This window comes from Equus caballus, chromosome 23, assembly GCF_041296265.1.
Source record: "Equus caballus isolate H_3958 breed thoroughbred chromosome 23, TB-T2T, whole genome shotgun sequence".
NCBI classification, from domain to species: Eukaryota; Metazoa; Chordata; class Mammalia; order Perissodactyla; family Equidae; genus Equus; species Equus caballus.
In genome coordinates this window covers 55,535,917-55,549,781 of record NC_091706.1, presented here as the reverse complement: position 1 = coordinate 55,549,781, position 13,865 = coordinate 55,535,917, and the positions used below count along the sequence as shown (strand labels likewise).

Below are 13,865 nucleotides of genomic sequence, written 5' to 3'. Positions count from 1 at the left end.
TTACTATGTTAACTGTCTTAATTCAGCAATTCAAGTTTATCTGCCTATACCAAACAAGAACTCTGCTACAAAACTGTGGGAGTAGTTGATTTTATTCTTATTATACTCATATCCCTTTTTAGGTTCTATAGCCAAATAATGGCATGGAAATTAATTAGGCCCACTGAGGATGGAATGAAAGAATGAGGTTGGAATGATTCATCACTAGAAAGTAGTGTATTCCAGCCTGTAACCAAGATTGGGTTAACTCCTAAGTTAACCTTCACTACTGTGGAGGTATATAAATGGCCCTGTGGAAGAATATAGATTTTAAAGTTTACTTCCATTTCACAAAATGTAACTTGTGCTCATTACCTTCATCTACTTTGCCTTAAACCTTTGGGGGGAACTTTGAGATATTTTCTTATTTTCAATCCTGACAGCTTTAAAGAAGCTCTCCTAGGTTACGAATCAATTTCTGACATCCTCTTCTCTGTTTTGTAGATGCTTCTTTTAGGTTACAGTCATGCACCGCATTATGATGCTGCGATGTTGGAAAGGTCAACGATGGACTGCAAAAATGACAGTGGTCCCATAAGATTAGTACTAGATAGTGTAGGTGTATAGTAGGCTATACCATCCAGGTTTGTGTAAATATACTCTACGATGTTTGCACAACAATGAAATTGCCTAATGGTGCATTTCTCAGAACATACCTTCATCTTTAATGGATGCATGACTGTGTAAGGACTCTTCTGTTTACATTGGGCCTACCTCGATAATCCAGGATAATCTCCCTATCTCAAGGTCATCTGATTAGCAACCTTAATTCCATCTGCAATTTAAATCCCTTTTGTCATTGTCAGCCTATAAAAATCAGAAACCAGTTCAAGAGGCAGAGTGTTTATTTGGGAGCACAGAATTGGAATTTGGGGAGACAGATTCAGGAAGAAACCCAAATAGTGTCCTGATTACAGGAGGGGTTCAGGGTTTTTATGGGGAGAAGGGGGAAGATGAGGTAAGATGTTTTTAAGAAGAGTTCATCAGTACTGACAAGCTGAGCTACTCTTGGCTGTCCATGATTGGTTATTGATTCTATCTTCAGAAAGTCCACAATCATCAGTCTTGTGATCAGGATGTCTGACTTCTCAAACAATTGCTTATAAAACAGTTGCTGTTTTGGCCCAGTCCAAAGGTTGTCCCATTTCCAGATTCAAGGAACAAGACGAACAAGATAGTTCGTCTGGAATGGCTGCTCTGACTCTATTGTAAAATGGCTCAATTTATGTCCAAGTTTTTGCATTATGCAGCATACCATATTCACAGATTTCAGGGGTTAGGATGTGAACATCTAAGGTGGACCATTACTCTATCTACCATAGTGGCTAGCTTGCAACTCCTTCAAACTTTAGCTCAAAGCTCACCTTCTCACTGAGGCCTCCTGCTTAATCCTGCAAACTACCCCTCCCCCATCTCCACATTCTCAATCCCCTTACTCAGTCCCCCTTACTCTGCATTTTCTTTTATTCCAAAGCACACTTCCTTCTAGCTAATATCCTGTTTTCTTACATATGTTCGTTATTGGTCTGCTGCACACACCTCCCATTGTAAATATACACTCCAGGGTACTTCTTCATTGCTGTATCTCAAGTACCCAGGATGGTCCTTAGCTCTTGGGAGTTATGTACAAATGTTTGTTGAGTGAATGGATGAATGAACAGTGTGTGAAGCTTAAGCAAATCTTTCTGAGCATATCTTTACTTTCCTGTTGCCCAGCCTGGATGCCTGAAAATGGACCTAGAATGAAGGGAAGGACTTGGGACCCCTAAATTCATTAGCTTTACTCTCTAACCTCGAAGTTTTTAATCCTGCCAGCTCTAGAACTACAAAACGTCAGAAAGACTGGCGTTGGAAAGAGTCCGTAGTTGGTCTGTAGGAGCCGTCAAGGGCCAAGAGACAGAGAGATGTTAGTGTTCACTGCCAAAGAACATTCTCCCTGTGACTTCTGCAGCTGTTCGGTGCATTGTCTTTGGCAGCTCTTGGACCCTTGTTAGCCCCAAAGCCAAAAATCTGAGCTTCACAAGGCGGAGGCATCCATAGAGCTGGTGAGGCAGCTAAAATGGTGTGGGGGTTCGGTGGGGAGTTGCCAGGATTCTAGGATGGAGGAAGCCCCATGAAGTTTAAAGCCACAAAGCTTTATTATTTTAGGAACCACAAAGCAAAGTGAAGAGGTTTAAAGAAAACAAACAAATGGCTCATTCTTGTAGCTGACACGTCAGCCTCATGATTTTAGTGCTTGATTGACTCTTCTGTTGCTTAATTCAGTAAAGCTGAAATGTGTCCTTAAATCCCATTTTAGTGGTAAAGATAAAACAGTATTCTGTAGGAATGGCGTCTTCTGGATAGGTGACCCCATCAGTTGCTTACCCAGTTCTCGTATGTATCTAAGTTCTCATTACTCACTTCACTTATTATTGCAGTGCTTTAGCTCCCTGCTTTGAGTTCCCCAAAGCAAGATGCTTCTTGACCAAGGTTTCTGTCTTTATTTTGCTAGGTTCTGATCTTAAAGTTTAGAGACAAGTGGCTTCTGTTTATCTTGTAACTTGGCCTTTAGAGAGGTTTGATGTGGTCAAAGGAAAGACTGCGCTATGCTGGTTCTGTGCTACTCTAGGTATTGAGAACCCTCTGGCTGCAAATAAGTGTCCAGACTAAGGTCACTGTCCAAGCTGGGCCCTTTGAGTGTGAGAGAGATGGTTGTCCTTCACTATAGCCATGATTCCTTTTAGAGATGTTACCTTTTATATTTGCTTAAACTTTTTAGTCTGTATCAAATTAAAGCTGTTGGAGATCTGTAACTTAATTATTACGGATTTTTAAACATCTTTTTGTTAAAATCTGCTTAGTTTTTTCACATATACCTCTGCCTCTGCCATTTTCCTCAAGTTAGACCCAGGTTCCAGATGCTACATCTCAGTAACCCTGCTGGCCAGAGACTTGGAGCTACCACGTGTACCATGTTTTTGGATTTGTCTTGGCTTCCAGCTTTTTTGTAGTTGGCAAGTTGGTGTGATAGGCTCTTGGAATAAAAATACACAAGTGATCACTCAAGATAGTTTGCTTTGTTACGCCGTTTAACAAAAATATGGATTTCAGTGGGTGAGGGTGGCTGATGGAGTGTGCCAAAAATTGAAAATAATGCTTTCGTAATTATCTCTGCTTTGAAATACTTGAGGTGGGATAGAAAAACAAGCTGGTAAGTTTGCATGCATTTAGGGAGGTGATCGCCCTTTCATGCTCCAATTCTTTTAAAGGAACTATTCTTGTCCGTACATATGTTTTTGAATGCTTAGTCTGTACAAACCCTGGAAATGGATATAGGGTGGGTATGGCTCAGGCCCTTCCAGGCAGGTGGAACTGCCTGAGCAAAGTCAGGGGACATACAGCTTTGCATGTACTATGAATGTTTGAGGCACAAAGAGTGGTTCAGACTTTTAGGTGCTTGAATAAACGGGCTGGGAAAAGTAGTTAGAGAGGGTCTCAGCTGTTTATACTGTTCATACTGAGTAGTTCCTACTTAATTTGATAGGCAGCAGGGAGCTATCTGTTGAGGGTTTAGGAATATCTGTCTGGGGTTAGTGTGGATTAGGATGATGAGGGACCTTTTGGGATGCTCTTATTCAGTGGTCCAGAAGAGAGATGAGGGTCCAGATCAGGCTGGTAACCATAGCAATGGAGCGGCCCATGCAGAGGGGCAGGCCTTGTCAGGGGAGGTGCAGTGACCCTTTCGGTACTCCTGCTATGATTTTAACCTGCAGGGGTCTGGTCCCCAAATCAGGTGGGTTCTAGGTCTTGGACACCTTTTTTTCCCTTGCAGACGTTGTACTTAATGAGAATTCTCAGGATATATTTAGGATGTTTTTCATTAGCAGTCTGCCTTGTTAGGTGGCTGTCTGCAGGAAAGAAGCTGATAACTGTGGTTTTCAGAATTTTTTATTACAAAGCTTGGAAAATAAGGACTTTTCCTTTTCTTTCTTATGACCAGAAAACCGTGGTCCCAGATATGAGAAATCCAGCAGCAGCATTGGTTTCCTAAAAATCCACTGTTGTAAGAAACTTTAGAAATTAAAGTACATAGAGGGCCATTTAAATAAAAAGGGAAAAAAATCAATTTAAAAAGTTTTTACGGATTTTTAAAAGTAAATTGTGTGAGTGTGAAAACAGAGGCCACTCCCCCTCCTCCCAGTAAAATCACGCTCTTACCAAACTAACACCTCATCATTAGCTCTTGGAGCCCTGGGAAAGTTTAGAATATTCTAGATTGATCTATGCTCAAGTGCCTTTTCATAAATTATTACATGGAGAATAACAGGAGAAAAAGCAGTCTCAATTGGCACAACTGACATCTAAATTAAGACATGAACATATATTCAAACATTATTTTTTTAAGCCTTAAAATTAATGGTTCTGTGTTGCTGGAATATGGCCTTTTTTCTCTTCCAAAGAGTTTCAGAGCCAGTAGAATCTATAAATAGTGCACAGCCCGCTTGTCTGTGGTAGATTGAGTAGAGCAGAATCGCCCGTCCTTAAGTGAAGGGGAAGTAGCTTTACATTTTTAGTAACTGAATTGTTGGCCAGCATAAAGGTTGAGGGCCATGTGAGCAACTTATTTATAACTTCCCATAAAGGTATGTGTCTGCCTCAAGCAGAGGAACTGTCTGGGGTGCTTGAAATGTAAAAGTACAATAGAATCATTTTCCATACACAGCCTTCCTAGCTAGTTGGTGCAGTGAAGTGATTGTCCCCGTCCCTGGGGCTTTCAGAAAGAGGGCTGTTAATAGATTGGCTCATTAGTGTGCGCCTTCTGTGGAATAGAAAGGACTGAGGCCGTTACGGTTGACTCTGTGGTTTTATGTAGTGAAGAATGTTTAAAGACTAACTCCTGAGGACATTCGGGATGTAAATTTAAGCTTGGGTTAACCTGTTGGGTGTGGTCCTCCTCTTCTACCCATGTAGTCTAACCACAGTTAGGTTCTTGGCAAAATATTTCATGGGTATAAAAGCACTTTGTTTTTTCACAGGTTGAGTTCAACTATAGTGGGTTTTTTTTTTTTTTTTTTAATAATATAGAATCAGACTGCGTTCTTTGGCAACAGTGGGAGAAAGGAAGAAGAGTAAAACATTTTCATGGCATCCTGTAAAGAGTATGTTAAACCCTTTCGGTAGATGTCAGAAAATGGAATCCGTTGTTACAGGTTATTAATGTGGTCGCTTGCGTCAAATCACAGCCAGGTTTAACTCTAAGGTTGAAATTTTTCTAATTGTAAATCCTCAAGTAAAAGGTGTTTTCTGCCCTCCTTTGTTGCTCATTGTTTATTGTCAGAGACTGAGTTTTTCTGAATATTATGTTGACCATTTAAAGCATCTGCATGTGTGGCTAAAATGTAAACTTTGGCTTTTGTGCCAATGTCGGTGGCTCTGTTTAGTATTCGGGCAAGTTGTGTAAGTGGAAAATGGCCCATTAACTATATTGGAGGCCTCATAGCAGCACTAATTTCAAATCGTGCTGGGTTTACAATTTACATATTAAAAAATGTTCACTTGATTTCGTTCAGGGACAAAGCTGACATCCTATACAAGCATTACTCCAAACAATCCTATTTATTGGTCCAATTATTTCAATTGAAAGATGCTGGTTTACTGCCTCTTAGTATACGTGAACAATTCTCAGTGAAACTGTTAGAGAGCGGTTTAACTATAGTGGCAGAATAACCTCACGGGGTTTCGACTCGCTTTTAATTTTAAGTCCCAGGATTAAGGATCATTTATAGTATAATATAACAGTGTGGGCAAATATAGCTTCTCTTAATGCCCTTCTGATATTTTGGGAAACGAGTGCTTTTATGCAAAGCATTCACTTATGAATTGCATGGCTGCCTTTCCTCACTACAAAATTTCATTCACTTTTCCTCCCTTCTCCCACATCCTTAAGAGACAGGACAGCATGCAGTGTTTTGCTTCATTTTATTATTATTTTTAAAAATTTTTGAGATGTGTAAGGTTAGTTCTTTAGGATAGATGCCAAGGTAACTAGTTAATACTGTTTTAAAATCAGGCTCTTAATTAAAAATGCTTAATTTGTGCAAGAAAACGACATGTTAAAGTGAATTTGGAAAGATTAGATTGGAATTGCCTCAAATTCAATTAAGCCACACTGCATGGACGTGCTGGGAATATCAATACAAACACTGTAAATTTTGTACAAACTGATTTGTTGCATTATCTTGCTCATCTAACATACGGTACTTTTTGTGTCCATATTGCAGACGGCAACTCCAAACTAACATGGCAGTCAGACTGTGTGATGTGGCTTCTCTGCTTAGAAGTGGTTCGTGGGCAGCAGAGCCTTGGACCGGGGTCTGTGGGAATTTTCTTAAATTCTGTAGGCTACCTTTTTTAGCATGTTGCAGGAGTGCTGAGGCCATACCAAACACTTGAACTTTTCATTTGGCATTCTAATTATTACATTTAACCTATTGCGGTATGGCCATCATTAGGACTTAAAGCACATTGCAATTTTATCCATAGTGGTATATGTAGCATCAGAACCATGCTTTTGTATGTAACTTTTTATAATCGAAATTAGGATTTAGTGCAGACTCAAAAGAGTGACAAGCTTTTTTTTAAAAAAAAAAAAAGTTTTGGTATGGTCTGAATACTAAGTTACCGTAATTCTTTAAATTCTGTTTACTATGTATTTTTTTGGTTACTAAATTTTGAAGTTATTTACAATTCCTGATGCTCAAAAAAAAACATTGTTGAAACTGTAAATCTGGCTGAAAATTATTTGCCCAGTAACTGTTGAAAGAGTTTGCATTCTGTGAACAGTTGTGTTGAACCTATCAATGGAATATGCATTATTTGTAAAATATAGCACATTAGTATCATTTTATTCTGAGCAGATGGTCCTATAGCTGAGAGATGCTGTAATTTTCAGCGCACACAGCCTACTGCAGCTGTTCACTTGAATGTTGGCTTAGGAGCTCATTCTTGCCACCTGAACATGGAAATAAATGTGCAATTAAGTGAGGAGTGTTTGTTGTCCTTGCTAAATCCTGCTAATTTCAGTCAATGAACACTTTATATTTCAAATGCTATCCCAATGAGCTTTAGTCCGAATCTCATATTTGGGGCGCTTATATAGTTTCTAAATATATCCTGACTTATGAATAGCAATTTGTTTTAATTGGTTTTGGCCACTTTCATCTTGCAACTCGTTGTTTTCATAACTTCTGGGCAAAGGTTAATCCCTCAAGTTTTTGCTGCGAGAAGTGACCCACAGCTAATACTCTACAAACCGAAACAGTTATGCTTTATTAGGTAATCTGAAACCTCCTTTTTCAGTTTCAGATAAATTTGTTAATTATAATAAAGTACATATTTTGAGTTGTTTCAGATATTTTTCATACAGATTTCCAAAGATTTCTTTATTTTCCTTTACTCCTTTAAGTATTCCCTGAGAAAACTTACTGGAGAGAGAGAGTTTGCAGCTTGTAGAATAAATACGTGTTTCTTTGAAAAGGAGGTGAAGTCATGGAGGGGTTCTCGGTTGTTTGATATTCATGGATAGCCTGGATTGTGTCTTCTATTGTTTATCATGATGGCACGGATTCTGTCCACTCTGACCAGTCTCAGTCTGTCCTGTGCTGCCTTCTTTATAAACATCTCTTGGCAGTAGAGAGTTCTTCCTATAGGCATAGCCACTGTTGGGCCCTTGTATTTTTCTTAGGCAATATGCTTTTTAAAAGATTCTTTTTTCTCCTTTCTTGTAACGCTCTTTCCCTCTACTTTGCTTTTTTTGTTTTGCCTCAAATTCTTTGCCTTATATATTAAAACTTCCCTGAAACTAACGTCCCATCACTTTAGAATTATCAGTTTGAGAAGGAGTTCTTTGTGGAGATGAGAGATGTATTGGATAAATATGGATAATCCTTTCAGTGATGCTTTCCCCCCAGTCTTGGCTGTCCAAAGTAGATTTTTGTTGGATGATGATTTTAGAAAATTTGGGGTTGTGATTTGTGACTCTTTTGCTCAAAGGGCATAGGATTGATTTTTTAGGACACCAGATCCAAATTTGCTTAATAAGTGATTTTTAGAGTACCCTGAACAGTTTGAGGCCATTTTCCCTGACTGCTGTTTATCCTGTATTTGAAGTGTGTAGGTTCCTTACTTACTGGCATTTTCAACAGGCTCATATGCTCAAATCAAAATTTCTTGGGCTGGTCTGTTTGCAGAAGTTGATATATTTATGTTGTTGTTTTGGTGGATTGGATAGGGTTTTGTTTTTTCCTTTAAAGTCAGAGTCAAAGCAAAATATCATATTGAATTATTTGGGGATTTTATTTTGATGCTGTAGACAGTTGCCTTGTTGGTGATCTTTAGTTGCCAAGGTTGACAAGAATGACTTTTAGATTCTACAAGGTGTACACTAAGTGTACGTGTAGCTTCTTTCCCAAGTTATCCTATAAATTCTTTTCATGCCCTAAGACATAACAGCTGATACGATTCTTATTTCTTACCAACATTAGAGGTATAAGATATTGTTAATCAAAAACATTTTCCATATGTAACCAAAACAGTACATGTTGACAAATTTATATTTTTTTTTAAAGTACTCTTGCTCCTTGATTTTAAGTTAATGGATGTCTGTCAGTTTTAGAATATTGAAACTCTTAGGCTAACTGAAAATCTCTTCAAAGTGAGGTAGACCATTTTTTGGTTTGTTTTTGGTAGCATGTTAATCACTTTTATTTTCTTGTATGATTTTTAGTCAGGGTTCAATTCTGTGCCCTTTGGTACTAAATTTCCTCAAGTCAGTGGACACTGCAGGTGAGTAAGGGTATGTGAATAGACCCAGAATGCGGTTCTAGAGAATGTTTAAGATTTAAATTGTGCTTATGTGCATGTATGGACTATGTATGTGAAAGTATAGTTGTGTTCTTAAATTGAATAGCTTAATATGCTGTAAAAATTAGCGTAGGTGTTGCACTTTTTGTTGGAGCTTTGTTGTAATTTCAGCAGAACGACTTGTGTTTAGTGACAAGTGTTTAAATTCTTGGATGGCATCTCACATAGTTTGTGCAATATGAATTCTGACATTTCTTATTTTCTCTGTTTTCAGCAGGTAATTGCTGCCATGGAAACACAACTGTCTAATGGACCAACTTGCAATAACACGGCCAATGGTCCAACCACCATCAACAATAACTGCTCGTCACCAGTTGACTCTGGGAACACAGAGGACAGCAAGACCAACTTAATAGTCAACTACCTTCCTCAGAACATGACACAGGAGGAGCTCAAGAGTCTTTTTGGGAGCATCGGTGAGATAGAGTCCTGTAAGCTTGTAAGAGACAAAATAACAGGTATGCAGTTTTATGTAGGTTACTCACATTTAAAGGATTGTGAGAAAATAATAAGTTTACTACTTGTAAACCATTCATTGCTGCAGTTTGTACATCTAGGTATTCTGTTACACTGCATCAGCAGTATGAAACTTAGTTTTAAGAGTTTTATTTCCCTTTTAATGCATAAAATATTTTTATTGGCAGTATATATTATAACTAGACTTTTGTATACTCAGAATGTACAATAATGTCTTTGAAAAATGTTTTAGAAGTGTACGTGTGTCTTGGCAGCAAGTGTCATGTTAACCTTTAGTTTTTGGTTCTCTGAGCTTACATGATTTAGCATTTCAGCAATGAGATGTAAGGAGAATATTGTGTTTGGGAGAGGAAAAAGACATCTTAAATGTCCTTTCCCTGAAGTCTGTATGGGCCTTCTGCTTGTAATGTATATGACAGAGTAAATGGTAATATTCATGTTGTCAGTGTGTAAATATTTGCGCTGATAGAGTTTGAGTGTAGCGAGATCTTATGTTCTGTTCCCTGTCAAGGAGAGGAAAAAGTGGTGTATGAGTGCTCCTCTTATAAAGATAAGAATGAAAGGGATGGGTAATTAGGCCTTTAATGATGGTACATTTTGAATATTAGGTAGTGGAAAATCTCCTTAGTATTTTGTAAGATTTGACCTAATTTTTAGAATAAGCCAAAACTTAATTAAGGAGCATGTTCTTGTCATAGAAGGGTTAGTGCTCCCTGCAGGCATTGTTTTCAGACACTGAAAGTGTATGGAGTTAAGTGTAGACAGACTCCTTAGCATTTTCATGTTATTGTTAAATGTGAGTGATTGTGTATATCAAATTGCTTTTACATGGCTTATAACCAAAAATATAAAACTACTTGAAATGAGTAAAAGATACAGTTTGTACATCTAGGTATTCTGTTAGGTATTGCTAGGTATTGTGTATTCGGCAGTGTGACGAGTTGGACCAGGAGTCTGAACTTTACTTAGTCATATGACCTTGGACAAGTCGGCTCTTGGCTTCAGGTTTCCTTTGGGTAAAGCGAAGTAGAGGACAGAGGCAGGGTCACACTAGGTGATTTTTGGGGTCGTTTTGACTTTTTCTGAGATGGTACCGTTAGCTCTTCTTGTATCAAGCCAGCAGGCCTTGCTCCCTCCAGGATGAGTGAGTGAGTTCTTGCCGTGCGTGCCTGGGCCTGGCCTCACAGTCACGTTTTCTTGAGCTACAGATTGAGGTTCACAGAGAAAACGTACTCATTGAAACCAAGTAAAAACTAAGTAAAACCTGGTTGTCATCAATCCATACTGAATAACTGTATCATAACTACTAATGTTACTTAGATGTTGACCATGATATCATCCGGGAGAGTTGTCTTTTGTTTATGAGTACTGATAACCAAATGGATGAGATTTCTCCAAAATCAATGTGAGCAGCATACACGAAATTTATAAAGAAACAGTTTTTAAACAGTTGGAACAGGTAGAGAACAAAAGGCTTTTGTTATATATGTCCTGATACTGAACTTTATTTTTTTAGCAAAACTCTATCCTTTCTATGTGAATTCTGCAACCTCTTTGGCATAAATGACTGATAATGGTATGCAGGCTGTGACATAGCTGATGTGATTTCTGGTTTGATTGCTTAGTAGCTGTCCCTACCGTTAAAAAAAAAAAATGCTTGAAGAAGGCGTATTTACACTCACATTTTTTGTAGGATACTGGGAGTAGATGAAAACATTAAATAAATCATACAGCCTTTGTATCAGGCATTTTCCACAGGAAACATCTCAGATTTTCATCTCTCATTTCTGGTCAGTCTTGAATTATCTTACTCTCTTGTGAACCTTTTACTAGAGCTGTTAGGTGGTGCAGTAGGGTAGGTTTGAGTTCTGTATCTTCACACCCTTTGCCTCCCCAGCTGTAGTGTGGTGGACAGTGGAAATAGACCCACAGTGCATGAGTAATCTGAAATACATGGTGAGACACTGGCAAACTGCATGAATGTTTGTGGTCTGTTTCTTTCAGCCCCCTCCCTCCTGCCGCCCCTCCATTGGTTTTGCAGTGAGAGGGGGCTAACGGAGTTCTCCACCGTGGTAAAATTTCTGTTTAAAACCTCTGGTAAGGAAGTGGAGTACCCAAGAAAATCCACAGTGGGCGTGAGGATTGGAAGATGTTTTCTAAACTTCATTCCATGAGATATAGTCACAAATATTCCTCAATATAAGTGTTCCATTGACAGACAAGTTTGAGAAATGCTGCCCTCCGCAGTTTCCTAAGATCCACACTGCAGATCATCAGCATATTGAAAACGGTTAAAATCCTGCAGTAGAGAAACCGGTTTGACTTAGAGTTCCCTGGCCTTGTTTGACCACAGAACTCATTTTGGGGGATATGTCCCTGACACTAGATTTCCACTGAGTAGGTTGCTACAGAAGACTTTGAAGTCATTTGTTAGCTGGTTACCAGACAATCTGAAAACTCTCCCATAACCTGTTCATGTCAAAAAATATGAGCATGTTTCATAAAATGAAGATCCATGATAACAAACTATAAAAAGTCGGACAGGTACATCTGAATACAAAGGACCTCTTCTTCTAGTAACCCTGCTTTGATGTGACCCACCGACATCTTATTCTCAGTATGGGTTAAAAGTGTTTTTCTAAGAGTTCAACCCTTAGAAGGGTCTGACTCATTTAACATCGAGCATAAATTACCTTAGATTTGTTTTTTTATTCTGAATTTCTTAGGAAATATTTATATTGAACAAAATAGTCTAGTAAATGGTAGATTTCTAAAACTGGGTTTTGAATGGTTGCACTTTGCAATGTGGGCATATCTTCCTAAGAAGCTACTATTAACATGGGTCTAGAAAGGTTTTGAAAGAATTTGTGAAGATTTGGGCCCTGCCCTGTGAGTGAGTAGCATTAGCCAGCTTATACAGCTTATCAGTGCCCATTTTTAGGGTCAAGTCAGATTTCCTTGGTCCCTCTCTGATTATCCAACTTATCCTACTTTCTGGGGAGCTATTGGGCCAGCTCTTTGTATTCTAATTTTGTAGAAGGTGAGCATTAATTGTCTGGGTTGTAAGAAAACTCTGGGGTCACTCTTTGGGAATAAAATTTAAATCCCTCCTTTTTGCTTTTCTTAAATCTTTCCTTACTTAAATAATGCTGAATTAGGAAACTGTATTTCAGCTACAGAAATATCCGGTGAGGAAAGTGTGCACCTCTTTCCTAAGTCCTAAAAGAGAGTGTATGATTTTTAGATTGTGTTGGTGTTAGCAAATTAATGTCACCTTTTTGATAGAATGAAGGTTAGAAGATACATTAAGAAACATCTTCAGTAGCAAATACAATAATCTTCTCCCTAGCCTAAATTCTATTTTTTATGTTGTTTTTTAGGCGCTCTCTTTGGGCTCATGCCCAGCTTTATGCTTCATCCTGTGTCCTATCTATAGGCATTCATCATGAGAAGTTACTGCTGCTTGTACAGCCTAGCTGATGTCGGTCCATCCCTTTGAGTTGTTAAATGCACTTCAGAGTCCTTGACACCTGCTGATGCTGCATTCTAGAGGAGTGGAATGGATTTTATGATGCAAGGAATGAATAATAGAGCGTTAGACTCAGAAAAGCCCTTGAGGTGACCTTAGCCAACTCCTTCACTTAACAGGTGATGAGAGCCCAGGTTTGTTGAAATGACTAGTTGAAGGCCCACATGGCTGTTAAGTGGTAGAGCGGTGAACGGAATTGTGGTTTTCTAATTCTTTCCTGGAACGTTTCCTCCTTGCTCTTGTTAGAGGCCAGAACTCTTTAAAATTAAGCACAGGACCAACTGATGAATTTATAGTGAGACATGTAACTTGTTTAGGATCACTGAGGGGCATCTTCTGGTGAGTGTGTCTTCTTCAGAAGGAGAATGGGAGACTTTGAGAGTCAAGGACTGAGGGATACATGACATGAATGAGAACATCCATGCTTCTCTAGAAACTGTATAATCTGTGACTGTGAATTCAGATATTCTAGCCCAGTGATTCCTAACTCTAGCTGTATGTCTTCACCTGAGGGAGTTTTAAAATTACAGATTCTGGGGGCTTTTGGAATCTGTTGTCGGAAAGCTTCCCAGGAGATTTTGCTGGGCAAGCAAGCAGTTTTGGGAATCAGTCTTTTGAAGTATAGTCAGTAGAGTTTTTGAATTGAGATCACTTGAGTTGACTGCCAGAAATGCAGGTTCCTGGGCCCTGCCCAGACTTACTGAATCAGAATCTCCATAGGTAGGGCCTAGAATGTTCCAGTTACCTGGGAGTTATCCACTTCTTTTCCTGAACATTTTGCAGGGAGATAGAACCAGAGATTTCCAGGTTAACCTGAATTCTGGCTGGAGATGGGTGGGAGAGGCGTTATAACGGCAGTGCCTAATTCTGTGGCAAACTGTTTCAGGTGCTGCTTCCTCCCCAGCATTGGTCCCTG

General features: G+C 38.9%; 1 protein-coding gene across 29 annotated transcripts in view; it reads left to right on the top strand.

Moving 5' to 3' along the window:
• ELAVL2 (ELAV like RNA binding protein 2) overlaps positions 1-13,865 on the top strand; it is a 155,845-nt gene that overhangs the window by 75,645 nt on the left and 66,335 nt on the right. For 11 of the 29 annotated variants that reach the window (XM_070249119.1, XM_070249112.1, XM_070249114.1 and 8 more), the window contains exon 2: positions 9,158-9,401. In XM_070249119.1, the coding sequence (XP_070105220.1) occupies positions 9,173-9,401 (229 nt within the window). In that variant the 5' untranslated portion in view covers positions 9,158-9,172. Of the gene's footprint in view, positions 1-6,302; positions 6,394-9,157; positions 9,402-13,865 lie in introns of all 29 variants that reach the window. The other 18 variants (XM_070249102.1, XM_070249103.1, XM_014735500.3 and 15 more) reach the window with 3 other exon arrangements.